The 23080-nt window shown below is 47.2% G+C and overlaps 1 protein-coding gene across 5 annotated transcripts in view; it reads right to left on the bottom strand.

Annotated features, from left to right (window-relative positions):
- The window catches only part of LOC110485820 (septin-9), a 77362-nt gene that overhangs the window by 22069 nt on the left and 32213 nt on the right, over positions 1-23080 (bottom strand). The window contains exon 1 of one of the 5 annotated variants that reach the window (XM_036940487.2): positions 14585-15096. The exons of 3 other annotated variants lie outside the window; for them this stretch is intronic. In XM_036940487.2, coding sequence (XP_036796382.2) covers positions 14585-14636 — 52 coding nt within the window. In that variant the 5' untranslated portion in view covers positions 14637-15096. Of the gene's footprint in view, positions 1-8347; positions 8486-14584; positions 15097-23080 lie in introns of those variants that run through there. One more of the 5 variants, XM_021557007.3, reaches the window with a different exon arrangement.

The following is a 23080-nucleotide window of genomic DNA, read 5'->3' as shown; positions in this document are numbered from 1 at the left end:
TTTGAAGCCTGCTGGGTCTCTGGCTGAATCACCTGATTAAAACAGACCAGTGAAACTATGACTACTACACATTCTAAACTTAACTCACGCTAATGACCCTAATTTGCTGTGAAAGCCCCTTCAGTACACGTTGCATCCAAACTGAAGACGAAGGGCCCCTAAGCCCAACAAAGCAGCTGTTGCTTATTCAAACGCAATGAGATGTTTGACCTGTAAAAACACCTAGCTGACCTCAGAATGAACCCCTCAAACACAACGTCAAAGTATTTCTTCCACTTATTAACACTTCAAACTGACTACCAAACACAGTGTTTACCAGAACTCTGAAAACAGACAACTGTTACGACTGGGGTTGAAAAAAAGGCTAACTGACATTTCTGACTTGAGTGTGACAAGCGATTTAAGTATTAAGGGAAAGCATGTGGAGCTGCTTTCCTTGCATGGATGAATGAATAAAATGGATGGATGAGACCCTAACAGCTGCTGTTTCCAGACTCCACATCTAGATTTGCTCCATTGGGAACCACCTCTGATTCATCTAAACACTGGTTCGTTACACTCATCCTAGATCAATGGGGACCATGTGGACACTCATCCTAGATCAATGCTGACCACGTGGACACTCATCCTAGATCAATGGGGACCATGTGGACACTCATCCTAGATCAACGGGGACCATGTGGACACTCATCCTAGATCAACGGGGACCATGTGGACACTCATCCTAGATCAACGGGGACCATGTGGACACTCATCCTAGATCAACGGGGACCATGTGGACACTCATCCTAGATCAACGGGGACCATGTGGACACTCATCCTAGATCAACGGGGACCATGTGGACACTCATCCTAGATCAATGGGGACCATGTGGACACTCATCCTAGATCAATGGGGACCATGTGGACACTCATCCTAGATCAATGGGGACCATGTGGACACTCATCCTAGATCAATGGGGACCATGTGGACTCCCAGCACCTTGGTCAAATGAGGAGGATTCAATTTAAAAAGACATGAACGAACAAGGGTGGAAATAAGATGTTTAGAAGTTCAATTATCTTGTGTAACGAAGCGGTTGAGATCTGAATGTTGAAGGCTAGTTACGCTACACGGTCTCATAGGGGACTGCATTGGTGGTGGTTATGGTTAGGGTATGGGATAGCACCCGGGTCTGCGTGCCACATCTAACCTCTCTACTGCCATGCAGAATGAATGTGAACATGGGCTCATACAGAGATACGTAAATCAGTGATCTCTAGTAAAGATTGAGCTACGAGCTACATCGTTCCACCCCACACGTGAGGTTTCAGGCTCGGCGGTAGATTGACGGTTTCCTGTTTGTCAGCGGAGACACAACGGAAGAGGCCTAGGCGAGACAGCGAACGAGACATCAATGAGAAATGTATCAACTCATACGCCACCTGAAGACTATAAAAGTCAACATGTTTAAAAAGTAGAAAGAAGAGAAAAGCACTTCTGATTCATTTCAAATGACAGCTACACGGACCATTTCAAGACCTTTGACAGGGAATTTGGGGGATAGTGTTAATCATGCCAGCTGACAGCAGTGTTGCACTAGTACTACTATATAGCGTATCAAACCACAAACCTTCTTAAAAAGCACAGCCACCACATTCCCCACTCCCCTCAAGGGTTGGAGTCAATTCCGATTCAGTCAGTAAACTGAAATTCCAATTCTCCTCGTTGAAAAGCAATCCCCTTACCCAACATGCACCCTGTGCCCACCCGGTGCTCCTGGCCAGCCTACACGGTGTTCCCAAAGGAATGTTCCCCCTCCCTCTCTCCAGGAATCTCTCCCACATCCCATTCGGATACAATCCGCCCAGTCTGCACCGGAGGATCCCTTACTGATTTACATGCAGCCATAACCAAACATTGTTCTGCTTTCATTCTGACATTCATTATATCAGGCACATCCTGACCCAAATACAATATTCAAGGAGTGTAATTCATATTATGAATTTCATTCAAACATGTTTGTAGAGTTATGAGACAATAGGTTGGTTGTTTGCGGAGAGATGTGCTTTCGGTTTGTTTTGGTTTCGATATATTAAATAATGCAATTTGGCGGAACATTCAAAATGTGTTAACTGTCAGAACCTTTCCAATTTAAACCACAACCTCTTTAGTTGCCTTTCTGTTGGGTTTTTCTTCTTCTCCGTTCTTTGAGGCAAATCCAACCTTTGATGATACCAGAACTCCGGACACCACAGAGAAGGGAATGGGTGAGCGAGACCATGACAATGATTCATCTCATGCACAACGAGTAACTTGGCCTGATGTTGGGCCACGCGGTTTGAATTGTGCGGCCAATGATTGAGCTGGTCCATCCGGGACTAGTCTGGTCCTCGTCTCTTCACAAGACAACGGGTCATAAAGAACAAGAACCAGCACCAGTCATCCAATCCACTTTGAAGGTCTCTGGACTTCTGAGGAGATCACACCAGTTAAGCTGCTTCCTCATAATTGGTGCAACACACATTGTGACAGATTCTATTTGCATGGCTGAGATAAGAGACAGTCTTCTCTTCAACCCTTTAGCACATGGATGCCATGCCTCTCCGTTCGGGCTTTGGGAGGAAGCCTAGGCATCCTCTGCTTCTTGGTCACACACCGTTATTGATCCACTTAACAACACGGTCTGCTCTTTTAAAGTCCCAGTCCCTAGGGGGTGACCTTGTGTCCCAGTAGCCTGGTCCCAGATCTGTTTGTTCCGTCTTGCCAACTCCATTTGTGTCAATTGTCACACCAGGACTTGGAGTTGGCAAGACAGCACAAACAGATCTTTGATCAGGCTAGGGTCTCAGCCCAGCACCAACCAAATGGTCACCCCCCCCCCCCCCCCATCTCTCTCGCTCACTCCCTCTTCCCCCTCTTTTACAGGAGATGAAGCGATCGTTAAGTGTGATGCCTTCTGCTCTTGAGCAGATATGTGGATGGTAGGATTACACGGGGCAGTGTGGGAGAGGGCTGACGGACAGGCACGGCAGGATGGCACCGGATCCTGCAATTGGACATAGAGCAATAGAGACTACTGCAATAAGAGCAACTCCTCCTCTGTATAGCTTACTGTACAAGACACGCATGCAAGAGGCATTCTAGAATACATAGAGTACAGTATTGTAAAGTATTATAACCTATAAGTGTGGCACAATAATGCTCATTCCACATGTTTGCAAATTTAACCTACAGGTTCACTCCTGGGCAATTTAACCTACGAGCTGGGCTCACTCCTGGGCAATTTAACCTACGAGCTGGGCTCACTCTTGGGCAATTTAACCTACCAGCTGGGCTCACTCTTGGGCAATTTAACCTACGAGCTGGGCTCACTCTTTGGAAATTTAACCTACGAGCTGGGCTCACTCTTGGGCAATTTAACCTACGAGCTGGGCTCACTCTTGGGCAATTTAACCTACGAGGTGGGCTCACACTTGGGCAATTTAACCTACGAGCTGGGCTCACTCTTGGGCAATTTAACCTACGAGCTGGGCTCACTCTTGGGCAATTATCACTTTCCTCTCTCTCAACCAAGGGGTGTAAATCTTGGGATGCATTTAGGCCAACATACCAATGTTCTCTCAGTTCCTGTTTTTCAGCATCAGTTTGACAACCATCCACCTCCCCACCACCAGCTATAATAACCTCCAGGCCCATCATTGCAACTCCTTTCTGGGTTCCCGCTGCACAGCAAAGGGCTACCTGTCATCGGCATGTGGCTCGGAGACGAGGCCATACCCCAAACTATTTAAATGACACTCCATCCTCGGCTGTTGTGTCAGTGAGACCTGTACTTGATTGAACTCGGGTATCAAGAAACATTCCAATTGTAAAGGTCGGAGATTATCTGGTCACCTGTCCTGTTTGGTTAAACCCATGCTGGGTACTGTAAAAGTCCTCAAGCAGAAACAAAAGAGTGGAGAGCAATGCTGGACATCCTGTTTCCCAAGAGGACCAAGTCTAGTACTGGTGGTATGTACAGGATAAACAGGGTACACACGCCGTCCAACGTAAGGCTGACGTGCAGGTTCCGTCGACAACGCAACAATAACAACTAACACAACATGAGAAGAAAGTAAATGGCCCAGGAGAATAGAAAAAACATTTTAGCAGTAAGTATAATACAGGAAGGGTGAACTGTGTGATGAGGTCATTTTTTCGGTTGGTCAACAACTTGGGGGTCAATGGAAGGCTGGAACAGTCCGTTGAGGTGAGGCTAGGTACAGTAGGGGGACATACGTAACTGCCCTGTAGTGCACATCCAAGAGGATATCCCACTCACTCAATCTCTCATCCGTCCTTTGAACCAAAGGGAACCAGCTGATTAAGGAGGTCAACGTGCCACTTTACTGCAATAACACCATAGCATGCGATACAGTGGGCTTGAAGAATAGAACGGTGGACAGCACACACACACACACACACACACACACACACACACACACACACACACACACACACACACACACACTCCCCCTGCCTCCTCACACACGCTTCAGATGGCGGTGGGTGATGAATGCTACTGGCTCACTTCATCTTTCACTACTGCCGTCGCTCGTCAAGCCCCCTGAGAATGTGACCTTTGGCCCCGCGCGGCCCAAAGCAGATGGTGTTAAAAGACAGCTTTCCACACGGGAACTTCTGGAACACAAAGATAATGACCTGCCCCCTTTACCCACCACAGAGACAGCGGCAGAGAGAGAGAGAGAGAGAGAGAGAGAACATGAGGCAGGCTGTAAATACAGCGACAGAGTGAGAAATACGGAGAGAAGGAAACACAGTTGAGGATGATATAAGGGAGGAGAGAGGCCCACGCTACAAAGACAAGGTGAAAGACAGAGAGCGAGAGAGAGCAAGATGGAGTATATGAGAGAGGAGAGGAAGGCCCAGCATAGGTGCGGCCATTATTGTGTTGTTGAGTGCCATGACGGACACTGTGTGCGAACCAGCTGCTTTAAGTCATATACCTACCACAACAATATAAAACCCTCCAGGCCTCTGAGAAAAAGGGAAGAGAGACTGAAAGGAAGTCATTCAGAGCAGCATTATAGGGAACTGGGGAAACTGGTGTATGACAGTCACACGACCACCAAGTATGAAGTGGGAAGTTGGGTGGTTGAAAAAATATATATTGGATCTTCGTTGAAAACTGTTACTCTTCCTTATGAGAGGAAAATGTAATTACGTTCAGTGTGGAGGCCTCAGACAATACGGTGCCCCGAGAAGATACGGTGGGGAATATCGTTCCGAGATATTTGTTTCATTTCGTGCCTGCGTGTGCTGCAATTAGCTACACATAAAAATGTTTCCAATTAGTTGTATTAGCCAGTTACCCCCTTTATATATTTCCACACATTGTGTTATTGGAAGATATGCAATTATGAGCACTCCCATTGGCCAAGAACAACCACAAGAACAAAGAAGTCAAATAAATGTTCCTTTGCGCATTAATAGGGGGCTTCAATAGACTTAAGAGAAAAGGGTTTACAGATGTCTGGGCATTAATCAAGTTGTTTTGCTCACATCTCCTAAGTAGTGTGTTCTACAGGGCCAGAAACATTGATCTCATTTCCCTGTTAACGACCTGAACGTGCTCCACTATGTGAGAGGGATCACACAACAGGGTTCAAACAGGCTGGTACCCTTCAGGCAGCACAAACAGAGGAGGTCAGCAAAGAGGACGTACGGGAATCAAAGAAAGAAGTCCTGTTACACCAGAGCTAGACCAAATACTCTCCGAATCCGATCTAGAGACAGCACTGAGAAATGAATGACGGCTGCAACGGCTGGCTAATCCCGACCGATGTTAGTTTAAACGCCAGGCAACGGTTACACGTAAACCCAGAAGCTATTCCTCTAACAATCATTCGGATTGATACTGTAAACGGAGTCAATAGATTGCAAGTATGTGTCGCTGACGAACACCACGCCAAGGAGGACCGTGCGTACTCCGTCACCCAGTACTGTCAATCATGACGGACGTCCTGTCATGTCGTCGTGACTCTGTGTAGCTGTCATACGGCCGACGGGCCCATAGCCGGCTGTGCACATGCTGCCACGGGCCCCTAGCCGGCACACCAACAACAACCATCACCTCTAACAGGAAGTGACACGTCTGCTGTTCCTCCCTGCTCACGTCCTCCCTTCCCCCGTCTCGTCCTCCTTCCATCCTCCTCTCATATACACTATACAGTTAACCTCCCAGTGTAACAGGGTTGGTTATGTTTCCTCTTGACACCGCAGAAATATGTATTCAATGTTTACGTATTCCTATTGGTTGGTTGAATTTGCATATCAATGAGGTGTCATGACATTGGTCAGGGGGAGATCGTAAACGTAAATTATTCCCGGTAGTGACACGCAAGCGGTAGGTCAAGTTCTGAAATACTATATTTGTGAACTCAATGTGTACGAGTTCATTATGCACATATCCTGATGTGTATATACACCGAGTTTACAAAACATTAAGAGCACCAGCTCCTTCCATGACATAGACTGACCAGGTGAATCCAGGTGAAAGCTATGACCCCTTATTGATGTCACTTGTTAAATCCACATCAAATCAGTGTAGACGAAGACAGGTTAAAGAAGGATTTTGATTCATGGATTGTGTGTGTGTGCACCATTCAGAGGGTGAACGGGCAAGACAGAAATAACGTAAGTGCCTTTGTACAGGGTTTGGTAGCACTGGTTTGTGTCAAGAACTGCAACGCTGCTGGGTTTCTCACACTCAACAGTTTCCTGTGTGTATCAAGTCCACCACCCAAAGGACATCCAGCCAACTTGACATAACTGTGGGAAGCATTGGAGTCAACATGGGCCAGTGTTCCTGTGGAACGCTTTCGACACCTTGTAGAGTCCATGCCTCCGACGAATTGAGGCTGTTCCGTGGGCAAAAAGGGTGCAACTCAATATTCCTAACGTGTGGTGTACGTTACCTGTTCGATACTGGCCGGAAGTGTGGGATGTGCTTTCGTATGTTATTGCTTGTAAGAGTGAGTTAGCTCGCTCGAGAATGGCCCCTGCTAATTCACAGTTATTTCCATGCCAAGTGCGGAATCACGAATCTACAGCCATCAACATACTGTTGTCCTGCACGTCTAATGTGCTTCCTTGTGTCCAACGTCAGAATAAACACCAATCGACTGGGGCCTCCGGCTGGACAGTCCTTTCTTTAAAAACACAAAACGCAAGAGAGATAGAAGGACGGTCACATCTGTTACACTGGTGCTGAGACTGGTGCACACACACACACACACACACACACACACACACACACACACACACACAAATGTTGACTGCAGTTTAAGCTAACAGTATCCCTCCTTGGTCGTATAGGGATACAGTGTGGCGGACACTCCGAGACAAGGACATCTAGAACATCTGACGTGTACTATGGTGTGACGACTGGAGCAGAAAGCTACACTGCTGCGTCTTGTTCTACTGTCTTCAACGGTCGCTGTCTATCGGTGGATTGTGTACAATTACAACCTGTCGAACGCTGGGTAAAATGGAGGTTGTGTGGCCAAGAACTACTGTAACTAGAAGCCATATGGCTGATATATTCAACAGCAGAAACAGGGAACGGAACATGGTCAGTCACATAAGACGGGGCACAAACGTGGTTCTTACTTGAGAGGCAGGTGAAGCGGAGGGGCTGGGGGTGGGTTGTAAAGGAATGGGCCGCTCTTCCATTGAAGAAAGTCTCATGCAGAAAATGTGGCCTGACGCTTCGCCTTGAACTTGCAACAGCAACCCACCAGAGAGCAGATGCATGGGGTTTGCCAAAATTAAATCATACTTACTAATCCACTGCAATTGATCAAAGTCAAGCCAGAACATTCGACACAGGGAGCAATTAGGACTAACATGATTGGTCAATAAATACTCCCCACCCATTTAAGCAGATTGATTATTCAAGCTGAATGGGGCCGAGCACAAAGGAAAGAGGGGGTAGAGAGAGGGGGATAGGAAACAGATAGAGAGAGGGGGGTAACCTAAAAGAGAGGGAGCAGTAAACCCCCCAAACTCTCCCAGAGAGCACAATGGAACAAGAGAAAGACCGATAGAAAAAAGGTCTGGTCTGAATATTATTATGACACCGTTCCAATCCCTGACAAATACAGCTGTCACACACACTACACGGTCCAGCTCCAAAACCCCATCCAGACAGGACACACACACACAGACTGAACAACCCCGCCAGCCCTCTCTTTCCTTTCTATCACTCCTCCAGCCTCTCTACAATAGGAAATCACACACACAAATCAGAGAAACAAGAAGCCGTAGCATGTTATGAATGAACAGAAAACCAGAGACACTCACCCTAGCCTCTCTCTCTTCCCTCTCAGCCACCCTGATCTCTGCTCCAGCTGGGCAGGCTCTGCTGCTGCTCCCAGGCCCCGCCCCCACAGCCTGGACACATGACCCACCACTCTACACCCAAGCAGGCCAGCCAGGCGGCCAGCAGCAGGCATGCCACACCCCTCATTCAGGGAGAGTTGAATGGGGAGCATTGTGAATGTGCTGGACACATTGTGTGTGTGTGTGTGTGTGTGTGTGTGTGTGTGTGTGTGTGTGTGTGTGTGTGTGTGTGTGTGTGTGTGTTCGCGTGCAGGGGGAGAGGGGGGCAGTTGGAAATGGGAGGAAAGGAGTGTGTTATAAGAGTGCATATGTTTAAGGAATGGAGAGAAAAGGGTGTATGTGTTTGACAGGAAAAGGAAAAGTGAGTGTGTGTAAGAGGTGGAAACAGAAAGATTAAAGAACATGTGACAGTTTGCACGTGCTTAAAAAGGAGAAAAAAAATGTGTAACAAATGTGTATTCAGTGAAAGAGAGTATGTGTGTTGATGTCCATCTGTCCCATCCCTCCAAATGCTCAGCGCAGTGTCTCTCCCTGTATGTGTGTGTGTGTGTGTGTGTGTGTGTGTATGCACACTGTGTGTGTACTGTGAGGAGGCCACTGGCTCTTTCTCCTCCTGGGTTAAAATGAGTCCCCATCCATCACATTAATGCCTGCCTCATACAGCCCCATGACTAAAGGAATATGTCCCAGATAACAAATGAATACCATCCCACAGTCATCAGACTCCGCATGAAACATTCTATGGGAAACAGCTCTGTCGACTGCAATTCAAAACATTATGAACTGCATAAGTCTCATGCATTTGGTCTCATACGTTCACTTGTTGCATGCAATAACTGCGGAGCTTGGTCTTCATCATGTCTACATACAGTGAAATACGTTAGCGTAGCTGCAATCACTTGCTACGTGGGCCTATCCATGCAACGTGTGTGGAATTGTGTCTATCATAAATCTGTATTCACACTTATGAAAATCACAATCCATTCAATGCCGAAACACTTCCTTCTTATCCGATTACGGGAATTCAGAGAGAAATGTGTTTTATCACAAGCGGGTGGAAAGATGGAAAGAGAAACATCTCCGTACTGCACTTACCTAAACAAGCTTTTCCCCCCACATTTGCAAGCTGATGAGAGGGCCCAAGAGACGTTTTCTCATATTCAGCACAAACGCTTCCTTCCTGTCATGGTTTCGGTGGTTTGTGTATGTATTGGACCAAAATGGTTTGTGCACCTGGCCCTATAGGCATCCGGTCTCAGTGAGAGATAGATATGAGCGAGCAGGTCGTCTTCTCCTGAACTAATACAGATCATCACCCGCAGGCTCGTTGGGTTGAGGCTCTATTTGGAATACATCGGTAGCGTGTCTGTTTATTTCCCCCCCCCCCCAAAAAAAAACCTTCATATTGAAGCCAGGCAAGCTGCATGTGGTTTCTGATTCAATGTAGGGCAGGTTATGCAGTATGCCCTGCATTGTCCATGATTTGTTCATCTGCAGCATAAAACACTGCAGCACAAATGCTGTTTGTTTGTTGCTCTCCCTCGTCTTCGGAGAACCCAGAGATCAACTGGGACTGAATCAATGACCGCCATACATGTAGCTGGTCCTGTGGAATAGCAGCTAGTTCGGAAGGATCACCCTCGTCACGATGAGCGAATTCTAAATTGAAACTCAAGCTTTGCTCATTGACTGAGGCTATTTCAGTGCTCCAAATGGTCGCAAAATTACTAAGTCGCCGGCCCATAGAAATAGAAGTCCTAGAACAGGCATCCTCCGATTACTACTGTACGCTCATGACCATAGCAACTGATCCGAGTCCAGCCCTTCAGCCCTTTAGCTAATAGACCTCAGAAGACGTTTTTGGCAAAGAGAAGCTCTGTGGGTGAGAGATCACATTCAGACTTCCTTCCTTATCTTGATTGCATGCCACGATAACGAGATGAGACCCTGGAGCCACGTCCTTGTTTTGCAGTTGCAAACAAACATTTGAATTATTGTGCCAGAACCTTATTAAATGACCCAGTTCTTAGGCGGCTGTTGCTCTGTTGGCTGAACGTCTCGCCAGAGTTTTGTTTGTCATTGTTTGTTTTGTCATTTACCCCACTTCTGGAGGCCATTTTGAGGCCAGCTTCGTATAATCACATCAAACTGTGTGGGCCGAACAGGCAACTGGAGACCCATGCAGGCACAACCCCAGAGGGGAGCTCTCTGATTGGACTAGAGGTCAGATCTGATTGGAGGAGGCCCACACAGTGATTAGAACACATGGAGCTGATTAACCAAGTCACCTCAATGACTCAGCAGAGAGAGTGACTCACACAGACATACAGCCTCCCACCCAGAGAGATGGAAGAAGGGATGAAGAAGGGATGAAGAAGGACAGCGGAGGAGGAGGGAGAGAACATCTGGCCAAGCTTATCTGGGAAGGAGAGAAACAAGCGACTTCCTGTTGAGCTGTAGCCGAGGCTGCTCTGCTCCCCTGTGGTGCAGATGGAGACGGCATGTGAGGATGCATGCAACCAGATGAAAACATCTGAGGCTCTGGGAGCATCTCTCTAGTCCAAAGGGGCTTCCTCTCCTCGTCTCCTTCTCGTCATCCACACTCATCTGACGGAACTGGATAAGTGATAGCAAATTCCCACCAGGATTAGATCAGTGCAGGTGAAGGAAAGCAGACGGAGAGAGGTAGCTCCTTTACACTATTGAGATGAACCCATAATCTCATGGCACCACATGGGAGACATGGTATAGACAGAAAAAGGCCCGTTTTAGAGTTAGGGATCGACTTCTGACTGTGTGACCAGACCAGGATAAACTCTGATCTTAGTCACATGGTCAGGAAAAACCCCTAGCCTACTTGCTCTTCTCTCTCCACCCTGAAGACATGACGTTCGTGCAGTCCATTTCTAATCCTCCACATACACACACTGTACTACTTCCTCGGGGACTGTGCTGCACTCCAGCAATGCTACACGATCCCTCCAACTCTGCTCCTGACTCATCGCAGACCTCCGCTTGTATGTTGCTCTTCAAGGTTACAATAAACCTGGCCTAGTTTGCTTTCATCTGCACTTTTCTGCACTCGAGGCACACACACGCACACACACACACACACACACTCTCTCTCTCTTTTGAAAGACCCATGCGCCTGTTGTTTGAACAGTGGCCGCAAAGTAGATTAACTGTCGGAATTTGTGGTCAGAGGTTTGTTTTAGCCAAGGTGTTTATCTAATGGATTGTTTCCTCTCAGTTTTACAGTGACACTTCCCAACTGTGTTACATAACAGAGCCAAATAACTCCCAGATATATACATACATACAGTTCAAGATTACATACACCTTAGCCAAATACATTTAAACTCAGTTTTTCACAATTCCTGACATTTAACCCTAGTAAATATTCCATGTCTTAGGTCAGTTAGGATCACCACTTTATTTTAAGAATGTGAAATGTCAGAATAATAGTAGAGAGAATGATTTATTTCAGCTTTTATTTCTTTCATCACATTTCAAGTAGGTCAGAAGTTTACATACACTCAATTAGTATTTGGTAGCATTGCCTTTAAATTGTTTAACTTGGGTCAAACTTTTCAGGTCACCTTCCACAAGCTTCCCACTATAAGTTGGGTGAATTTTGGCCCATTCCTCCTGACAGAGCTGGTGTAACGGAGTCAGGTTTGTAGGCCTCCTTGCTCGCACATGCTTTTTCAGTTCTGCCCACAAATTGTCTATAGGATTGAAGTCAGGGCTTTGTGATGGCCATTCCAATACGTTGACTTTGTTGTCCTTAAGACATTTTGCAACAGCTTTGAAAATATGCTTGGGGTTGTCCATTTGGAAGACCCATTTGTGACCAAGCTTTAACTTCCTGACTGATGTCTTGAGATGTTGCTTCAATATATCCACATAATTTTCCTACCTCATGAAGCCATCTATTTTGTGAAGTGCATCAGTCCCTCCTGCAGCAAAGCACCCTCACAACATGATGCTGCCACCCCTGTGCTTCACGGTTGGGATGGGGTTCTTCGGCTTGCAAGCATCCCTCTTTCCTCCAAACATAACGATGGTCATTACGGTCAAACAGTTATGTTTTTGTTTCATCAAACCAGAGGACATTTCTCCAAAAACGTACAATATTTGTCCCCATGTGCAGTTGCAAACCGTAGTCTGGCTTTTTTAATGGTGGTTCTGGGGTAGTGGCTTCTTCCTTGCTGAGCGGCCTTTCAGGTTATGTTGATATAGGACTCGTTTTACTGTGGGTATAGAGACTTTTGTACCTGACGGCTGGTATGACGGCTGCGTGGTCCCATGGGGTTTATACTTGCGTACTATTGTTTGTACAGATGAATGTGGTACCTTCAGGCATTTGGAAATTGCTCCCAAGGATGAACCAGAATTGTGGATGTCTACAATTATTTTTCTGAGGTCTTGGCTGATTTCTTTTGATTTTCCCATGATGTCAAGAGGCACTGAGTTTGAAGGTAGGCCTTGAAATACATCCACAGGTACACCTCCAATTGACTCAAATGATGTCAATTAGCCTATCAGAAGCTTCTAAAGAAAATACTTTTCTGGAATATTCCAAGCTGTTTAAAGGCACAGTCAACTTAGTGTATGTAAACTTCTGACCCACTGGAATTGTGATACAGTGAATTATAAGTGAAATAATCTGTAAACAATTGTTGGAAAAATTTATTGTGTCATGCACAAAGTAGATGTCCTAACCGACTTGCCAAAACTATAGTTTGTTAACAAGATATTTGTGGAGTGGTTGAAAAACAAGTTTTAATGACTCCAACATAAGTGTATGTAAACTTCAGACTTCAACTGTTCATACAGTAGATAGAGAGAGCGTGCTAGAGAGCACTAGAGAGAGGGAGAGAGAGCTAGAGGGGGAGAGAAAGCTAGAGGGGAGAGAGAGCTAGAGGAGGAGCGCGAGAGCGAGCTAGAGCGAGAGAGCGCAAGAGCGAGCTAGAGCGAGAGAGCGCAAGAGCGAGCTAGAGCGAGAGAGCGCAAGAGCGAGCTAGAGCGAGAGAGCGCAAGAGCGAGCTAGAGCGAGAGAGCGCAAGAGCGAGCTAGAGCGAGAGAGAGCGCAAGAGCGAGCTAGAGCGAGAGAGAGCGAGAGAGAGCGCGAGAGCGCGCTAGGGTGCGAGAGCACGCTAGAGCGAGAGAGCAAGCTAGAGCGAGAGTGCGCTAGAGCGAGAGAGCGAGATAACGAGAGAGCTAGAGAGAGCTAGAGAGAGCTAGAGAGAGCGAGAGCTAGAACTAGAGAGAGCCAGAGCTAGAGAGAGAGCTAGAGCGAGAGCGAGAGCTAGAGAGTTAGAGAGAGAGCTAGAAAGAGAGCTAGAGAGAGAGAGCTAGAGAGAGCTAGAGAGAGCTAGAGAGAGAGAGAGAGAGCTAGAGAGAGCTAGAACTAGAGAGAGCCAGAGAGAGAGCCAGAGAGAGAGCTAGAGAGAGAGCTAGAGAGAGAGCTAGAGCTAGAGAGAGAGCCAGAGAGAGAGCTAGAGCTAGAGAGAGAGCTAGAGAGAGCTAGAGCTAGAGAGAGAGCTAGAACTAGAGAGAGAGCTAGAGAGAGAGCCTGAGAGAGAGCTAGAGCGAGAGAGAGATAGAGAGCTAGAGAGAGAGCTAGAAAGAGAGAGCGAGAGAGAGCTAGAGCGAGAGAGAGCTAGAGCGAGAGAGAGAGAGAGGCTAGCATGCACAAGGATTCCATCAAACCCACATTAGAAGCATGCAGACTCAGACATAACACATACTGTGTATATGCAAACTATTCAACTCCACTTTCGAATCAAGGAAATTCTTAGTGATACATAACTCAACTGTGGACATGGAGCCTTAATGCAACATACAAGAGTAGCACAAAACAGCACAGATGATAAAACAAAACTTCAGGGAGAGAGAAATCAATGCAGACCCTATGCGGCCTTACCTCATCTAAACTGAGGTTTTAGGGGGAGAAGAGGAACTTATTAAAAAGCATCTTGGGATGTCCCTGATTGCCTTTCCATTTCCTCAGCGTCTAAAGTAGAGTTAAACATCATGTAGCCCTGATTGGCCTTAATAGAAACCAGTTGTCTCAGTCACACCAGTTGTCTCAACAGCCCTCCCCCTCCAGAACCCTATGGACCCTGGTCAAAAGTAGTGCACTATATAGGGAATATGGTGCCATTTGTGAAGCAACCCATCAGCCATACTCACAGAGGACCTCCATCTCAGGGTTAATGTGCATCTCTGCACCACATGCAGCCATGTCTTCCAATCACAGTCCCAGTCAAAGCACCACAGAACAAACTATTCCGAAGTGGAAGTTAAAAAAAATCCCAAATAAAATTCCCAACTGCTTCCCAAACCTAAACTCTTCACGGTGACAGCTGGGAGTGCCTGGGAGCGACTGGGATCTAATGTACAGTTTCTGTAACGCTCCCTCTTCCCGATATTCCCAACTCTGCGTTCCTTACCCGGAGCCTCAAGACTGAACAATAAACAGAGCTCCACTGATCGGATTGCGCTTCCGGGGGAATCCCTGCCCCTAATTCCAGCTGGAATTCTAGGGGGAGCTGGATGCCTCAGCTTGGAATGAGAAGAAAGAGAGGAAGACGGGACCCTGATGACATACTTCCTCTCTGCGCGGTCGTTCCAGAACACTTCCCAGAGTTATGATGATAATGATCCTTAATAGAAACTTTGCCATGTGCTGAACTGGGAGAGACAGAGAGCTTATCAGTGTTACAGTAAATGAACACCAAAAGATCTAGTCGTAACGTAAGTAGTCAACGATTTGCCCCAATTACAGCTTTACTGTAAGTTGGATGATTTAAATGGTGTATCCTGTTCCTAAAAGATATGTCAGTACAGTCCAGAAAGGGAGAATAGGACTAACCGTAGACGTGTGTACTACTGTACTCAAAACAGCCTCTACTTTGTCTGCAATTCAATGACTTTACTTAGCTAACCAACACCGCATACTGTCAGAGGCAGTACCGTTGCCCTTTCCCCTACATCTTCAGCTACTCTTGTTTGTTCCGTCTTCTGAATAATGAATAATCAAAACCAAAAATATGTTTAATTCATAATTATGTATTTTCTCATGATATTTGAATAGCAATATACAAATATTTTGTATTTTATATTAACAAACCTTTTTATTCATTCATGTCTCATCACTGAGTACAAAGCTCCAACGCTTCGCACATCGTGAAGGTGAAAGTTCACGCAGAGTTCCTCGGAGCCGAGCTACTTGAGCTAAATTGACAAAGCTAGCTACTTCCACCGGATAATGACTCCCAATGTAGCGGTGTTAGCTGTGTTTAGGCAATAGAGGACTCCATGGAGGTGAGAAGCCAGTCAGGCAAGAAAGCAGTGTGTGTGTGCGTGTTTGTGTGCGTGCTAACCCAGTGTTGTTTGATCTAAGGCTGTTCAGAGGGGATTAGGGTTTAAGTCTAGTCATATTACCCCTGTCAAACACACCTCCAGGCACTGTGCCGTGCGTCAATGGGTGCGATGATGACTCCATTATGAAGAGTGGTCTCATTCACCTCAATGTAAAGTGAGCATCAGCTAGGAAGCAGTTGCCACAGCTATAATCAGCATGGGGCCCCAGCATGTGCAACTGGACACCATTTTGTGTCAAAGGCCCTACAGTACTTGCATTTTGTCCTGAGGAAATGTATTGAATGACAGGTCAAAATCACGTAAACCTGGGAGGGGCCTATACGACCAAATCGATGAGGTCTGCCAGTGAGACATTTAATTAACATGGAATCATGTCTTTATAAAAAATATATGATTGAAGATGAATTAACAATTGATCATAAAAAGTAACCGTCTTCCTCTTCTATTGAACATCTAAGGGTCAATAACTCCCTGCAGTACTGTGTCTCTAACCCCCCCCCCCCCCCCCCAATATAGAATCACAGAACATTGACGCCGTTCTAGTAATTCTATTTCTATGGTGACTGATTACTATTATTTAGGTACCTCCTTAGGAGAGGTCCAGCAGGGAGAGGGGGTGTACTGACCCCACACATACCCTTCCCTGCCTCCCATCTGCCCACTGCCCGGCCTAGCAGATGGCACAACAGTGGTACGTATGGCCATCTGTCCAGTGCCCCCTCACAATTCGTGTGCGCTCACTGAATCTTTGGCCACACAACAACAACAACTGTTGGTTGCGAGGCACTGCACTCGACAAAGACCTGTACATGACGTCAATATCTGGGAACCTTGTATTGTTATGGTGAAAGAGAGAGTTTAATTACAGCAAAACACCATTATCATTCCAAACATGGCCCTTATCAGCCAGGGATGAGGAAAACCTCATTAGCAGAGGGTGTTTGTACGGTCGTGACTAGTGTCAGGCCAGCTTGACCAGCATTCAGAGAACTCACTAAGGAAGAAAAGGGTGGGGACTGGGAGATAGCAGCTCAGGGAGGCTGGAAATAGGAGGAAGGGGGAACTGGAGTTGCTTTAGTGGAGTGTGTGCGTGTGTGTGTGCTGCATGGGAACCTTGTTTAACCCCTGACTTCCACCAGGCGGAGCAGAGTAAACAGAAGCTTCCGGAAACCTTATCTGGGGGACCCTGTCCGGTTTCCACTTCACTCAGCTCAGCTCTCCCTCAGTGGAAGCGCTCAATACACACAGACAGACACAGGCTTTCCACTGACTCAGTCAGAGTCCACAGCCTCCGAAAACACTTTAAATCACACCAGGGATAAATCCCACATAACACAACCAGACACATTCATTCAGTTTTAGTGAGATACAGAACAATGTGTGAGTGAGAGAAGAGAAAGGGGGGAGAGAAATGAAAGAAACAGAGTGGATAAGAGAACAAGAGATGTACTTCGAAATGCACCTTTAAGTACCGTCTATATGCCCTCAGCAACGTCCTGTATAAGATGCAATCAGTACCTGCAAGCCAGGTCCCACAGCCATCTCCCCTAAGCCAAACCCTACACTCCACATGTGATACTGCACCTCCTGCTGGCCACTCTGAGCTCTGCACCCACAGACATGCTGATGAGCTAACACCGCTTGCCCTCAGGGGAGCTGAAAGTGAGTGGCCGACACTGCAGTCTAATGACCTCACTCTGTAGTTTTCCTAGCCCGCTAACGCTAACCCTGAGAGGTTTGGAACCTGTAAACAGTTTAAGATGAGCCACGATGATATGCTCTAGCAGACGGCCTCCTCTACTCAATTCAAGGGCTTCATTGGCATAGGAAACGCATGTTATCGTTGCCAAAGCAAGTGAAGTAGATAATAAACAAAAGTGAAATAAACAAAAAATGAACAGTAAACATCGCACTCACAAAAGTTCCAAAAGAATAAAGACAGTTCTACTCTCTCTTTCTACTCGCTCTCATAATGACACAGCAGGTCACGCTGAGTGCAATTAAACTGGGAGACGCCTGACCACTGTCTGAGGTGGTGTGTGTGTGCGTACATGCATGTGTGTGTGAGTGTGTCATAGTCCTCCCTTGCCATCAAGTCCCTGCTTGTTAGCTGTGTGTACACCAGCCCAAACCCTGCAGCGCTCCCCTCTCCCCTAAGGTGTTGCCCCATTTGTGTTAAAGAACACCCAATAAGCATCATCTCCAGGTCACTATCTGCCAGGTTAAAATGAGTGGGGCCTCCTTTCTCTCCTCGTACCATAGTGACTTGGTGAATGACTTTATGAAAGCCCCGCGAGCGAGAGAAGAGAGGCATCTCTTGCTATGATGGATACCAGGGGCGTATCCTGTTGCAACATTTCTTTTAAAACGGAAGCAAACAAGGGGCCTACCTGAATTTGTCCAAATAGAAACTCTAGTTTTGCTCTGTTCGCTTCCGTTTGGTTCTTAAACGGTAAACGGTTTCCGTAATGAATGCACCACAGTGCCTGCTGTCAAGAGATGCTTTAATCACAACGACCTTACCTGAGATACCAATCGGAGTGCTTCAACTAAAGACTAAGGCGCCGGAGTAGGTTTAAATCACATAGCGCTGTAGGTCATTCAGGCTCCACATATATGACACAGCATGGAATGACATGGGGAAGGGGAAACTGAATACAGTACTTTAGAATTCTAGGGAATTAGTACAAAGTTTCTTACTTTGGGAATTTTTACACTCGATTTCACAGTACAGGCCCAGTGTGTGTGTGTGTGTGTGTGTGTGTGTGTGTGTTAGCGCGACATTAGCCAGATGGGAATGGCTGCCCCCCCCCCAATGCCCTAACCTTTCCTCCTGGGGGGTCCACTGCTAATCATGTTAATCAGCCTAGGATCTCCCCACCCTTCTGGCTCTCTGTGTGCGGGGGGAATCTCTGTAGAAAGGGGATAGAGGGGCCCTCATCTGGTGTTCTTATCTGACATGCCTAGTTAAATAAATGTTATAGAAAAAAAAATTCAAAGGGAAGTCAACCGAGGCAAATCATAAACCTGTCAATCTACAGTGATGTTCAATGTAGACATGTGAATGGGAGCAACACTGATTCTGCCTCCGGGTGGCGCAGTGGTTAAGGGCAGCGCCAGCTGTGCCACCAGATACTCTGGGTTCGCGACCGGGAGGTCCGTGGGGCGACGCACAATTGGCCTAGCGTCGTCCGGGTTAGGGAGGGGTTGGCCGGTAGGGATTTCCTTGTCTCATCGTGCACCAGCAACTCCTGTGGCGGGCCTGGCGCAGTGCGCGCTAACTAAGGTTGCCAGGTGCACGAAATTGGGGAGAAAAAGGTGGTACAAAAAAAACAAAAAACAGTGATTCAATAAAAGAGTCTTCCAATTTCTTCTTTGTTGATATTTAAAGCCACCTACAGAGATTAGAGTCTGACATTTTCTTTTTGTGTGTGAATTTTACCCCTTTTTCGTGGTATCTAATTGTTAGTAGCTACTATCTTGTCTCATCGAGCCAGCTGTGCCATCAGAGTCCTGGGTTCGCGCCCAGGCTCTGTCGTAACCGGCCGCGACCGGGAGGTCCGTGGGGCGACGCACAATTGGCCTAGCGTCGCCCGGGTTAGGGAGGGCTTGGTCGGTAGGGGTGTCCTTGTCTCATCGCGTACCAGCGACTCCTGTGGCGGGCTGGGCGCAGTGTACGCTAGCCAAGGTGGCCAGGTGCACGGTGTTTCCTCCGGCGCATTGGTGCGGCTGGCTTCCGGGTTGGATGTGCGCTGTGTTAAAGAAGCAGTGGCTTGGTTGGTTGTGTATCGGAGGACGCATGACTTTCAACCTTCGTCTCTCCCGAGCCCGTACGGGAGTTGTAGCGATGAGACAAGATAGTAGCTACTACAACAATTGGACACCACGAAATTGGGGAGAAAAAGGGGTAAAATTCAAAAAAAAAAAAAAAAAATCTTGTCTCATCGCTACAACTCCCGTACGGGCTCGGGAGAGACGAAGGTTGAAAGTCATGCGTCCTCCGATACACAACCAACCAAGCCACTGCTTCTTTAACACAGCTCGCATTCAACCCGGAAGCCAGCCGCACCAATGTGTCGGAGGAAACACCATGCACCTGACAACCTTGGTTAGCGCGCACTGAGCCTGGCCTACCACAGGAGTCGCTGGTGCACGATGAGACAAGGACATCCCTACCGGCCAAACCCTCCCTAACCCGGACGAAGCTGGGCCAATTGTGCGTCACCCCACGGACCTCCCGGTCGCGGCCGGTTACGACAGAGCCTGGGCGCAAACCCAGAGTCTCTGGTGGCACAGCTGGTGCTGCAGTACAGCGCCCTTAACCACTGCGCCACCCGGTAGGCAGAGACTGACATTTTGATCCTAGAAATGAACTAAAAGAACTGTCTGGAAGGGCCACTGACTCTGATCCCATGACCCAGGCTGAGAGAGGAAGAGAGGCGCGGTCAGGACGAGGGGAAACAATCGTCCTGACGGACAGCACACGGAAGGAAGGAAGCCCGGGAAACCAGAGTGTGTGTCTCTGATGTCATTACCCGTTTGAAAAAAAATGGACAGGAAAACAGCTTATCACTCACAAAAACACAGCTGAGAGTAACTTGGAAAACTTCACACGAGGCACGGAGTCAACAATCTGTACGCCAATGTAAAGAGTTTCACATCCACCAGTATCTAGGTAATATGAAAGAGAATCAATATCACTTTTAAGTCACTTGTGAAACCATCACATCTATCACTCATAGTCGCCTATTGAAATTAATTAGGGCCTACTTGTGTGTTATGTTGGAGCCAATTTCTCCTACTTGACACAAAATCTGATGGAAACAACCCACTAGCAGTCCACTACAGTGCTGTGTTGTTCACGTTTCTGCTCCACTGACGCCATCTCCCCTCATTGACAGACGGAGCAGGGGTCAGAGTCACTCAGTCAGTCAGGGTGGGCCCCGGCCTCAGGCCCTCCAGGCAGGTCACCCTTCATTGAGAGCCCTAATAAGGCCCTCTCCCTCTGGGCAAATAACGAGCCCAGACCTCCGTGGCCTGAGTAGGAACCAGACTACAAGACTCCCAGCTCCAGAGCAGGAAAGAAACACTCACTCGCTCTCTCTGAGCACTTAATATTGGAATATAGCCTACAAACTCGTACCGAATGATAAAGTATGTTCATTTATACCAATACTGTTCCAATCCTCGAACACCTAATGCTAAAATGGTCTGTGTCCACAGGGGGAAAACAGAATTATAGCTAATTAATTATAGCTAATTAAAGGCCAAGTAAGCCAAATACTTGGTAATGTCACTAATAGCGACACTGGAACATACTGGCTTATTAAATACTGAAAGCCGTGAGTCATTTGATAACTGCGGAGTTGGAGATTGTGGAAGCGAAACGAGCAAAAAGTAGAATGCTTTTCTGCATGTGGCTGTGTCCAAAATGGGAATTATCCTATTCCCTATGGCACTAGCTTTGACTAGAGCCATAGCTCCAATATATAGGGAATAGGGTACCATCTGGGTTGCAGAATGTGTGCCTTTGTCCACCTGATGAACAAAAACCAACGCGTCTAGCAGCTGCAGTTTCCCTGCAGCTGGCCCCATGCTGTGGGCTCCCTCAGTCTCAGGTCTGAAACGTTGTCTAAACGTTATTTATACATTCTCTAAAACGCTCTCTAAACATGGCGTGAATGCTGTCTAAAGACTGTAAATGCTGACACATTAGGTCATATTTGGCTCCGGGTTTTATCCCTCAGTTTACAGGAATCTAACTTGGCTCGTGTCGGACGCCCCTTCTGGGGGCCTGAGACACGCTCAATCTGCAGAGGGAGGAAAGAAGAAGAGGAGTGTCTGTGCGCATGTTGTAAAAGAAAGGGAGCGGAGGAAAGAAGAGGAGTGTCTGTGCGCGTGTTGTAAAAGAAAGGGAGCGGAGGAAAGAAGAGGAGTGTCTGTGCGCGGGTTGTAAAAGAAAGGGAGCGGAGGAAAGAAAAGGAGTGTCTGTGCGCGTGTTGTAAAAGAAAGGGAGCGGAGGAAAGAAGAGGAGTGTCTGTGCGAGTGTTGTAAGAAAGAGAGAGGAGGAAAGAAGAGGAGTGTCTGTGCGCGTGTTGTAAGAAAGAGAGAGGAGGAAAGAAGAGGAGTGTCTGTGCGTGTGTTGTAAGAAAGAGAGAGGAGGAAAGAAGAGGAGTGTCTGTGCGTGTGTTGTAAGAAAGGGAGCGGAGGAAAGAGAGGGATAGACAAGGAAAGTGAAAAGCAAAGGAGAGCGAGTGGAACCCAAATGTGTCAGATGCTGCCGACTGCTAAAACACGCTGGTTTGCTTTAGGACAGGGATGAAGAGAACCATTTATACATTCGTCTTTTGCATATGTAGGAGAATTAAACAAAATATTGTTGTTATCTCACAGTCTACCAAGAGTGCATGAGTTGAAGAACAAATTGGCCGAATATTTTTTGTACAGTCAGCGATAGGGGACTGAGTTGAGAGGGAATTGAAGAACAACGCAGATGAGCATTCATTGATAGGGGACAGAGACGCTGGGCTCCAGACAGAGCAGAGGGAGGGACAGGAGAGACAGGCCGTAGTGACAGACAGGCCCAGGCTGGGCTTTAATCAAACCGACCTCTCCTCTTGCAGGCCCACTCCGGGGACCCAGAGCTCTCCACTGTGTGTGTGATTGCATCTTCCAGTCCCTCTGTGAGGTGGTAGAGGAGGGCAACTGGAGGGGGATGATGTGTTGTGGAAGATGTACTGTACCTCCGCCACTAGAGTTTTGAAAACGAAAAGTGTATCCAAAATGTGGATACCTACACTACCGTGTACTGCGGAGGTATGTGCATATTGCCAATAGTCTTAAAAACTGTCTGTATCAGACTGGAGGCACTCAGCCTCAGCGTTGGAGGCCACTCCTAGAAACAGGCCCCAGATCAGTGGAGTGAGCCTATTACTGCCTCCACGCCTCATTGGGCCTCTCTGCTTTAACACACAAAAGCTTCTGATCAGCAGCCTGTGCAATGCCAGAGGGAACTCTAGCCCAGATCTCACACACACCCACACACACCACACACACCCACACCACACACACACACACACACCAGATCCTATGATCGGTGGTTAGTAGCACACACAGCAGGCCCAAAGCCTCAAAACACTGCTTTACGCTCCCTTGTTTATACATGTATATACTCGTCATCTCCATAGCAACTTCACAGTGACACAATTGAAAGACAATGGAAAGTTGGGGCCTTCCTACAAACCCAAGCATCTCTATGGCTGTTTGTGTTCTCCCCTACTTGAAGCCCCTCACTCTGTTAGA

This window comes from Oncorhynchus mykiss, chromosome 13 (genome assembly GCF_057628025.1).
Source record: "Oncorhynchus mykiss isolate SJ-2025 chromosome 13, ASM5762802v1, whole genome shotgun sequence".
Taxonomy (NCBI): domain Eukaryota; kingdom Metazoa; phylum Chordata; class Actinopteri; order Salmoniformes; family Salmonidae; genus Oncorhynchus; species Oncorhynchus mykiss.
Note: the sequence above shows the minus strand (reverse complement) of the source record. Positions and strands in the feature narration are given on the sequence as shown.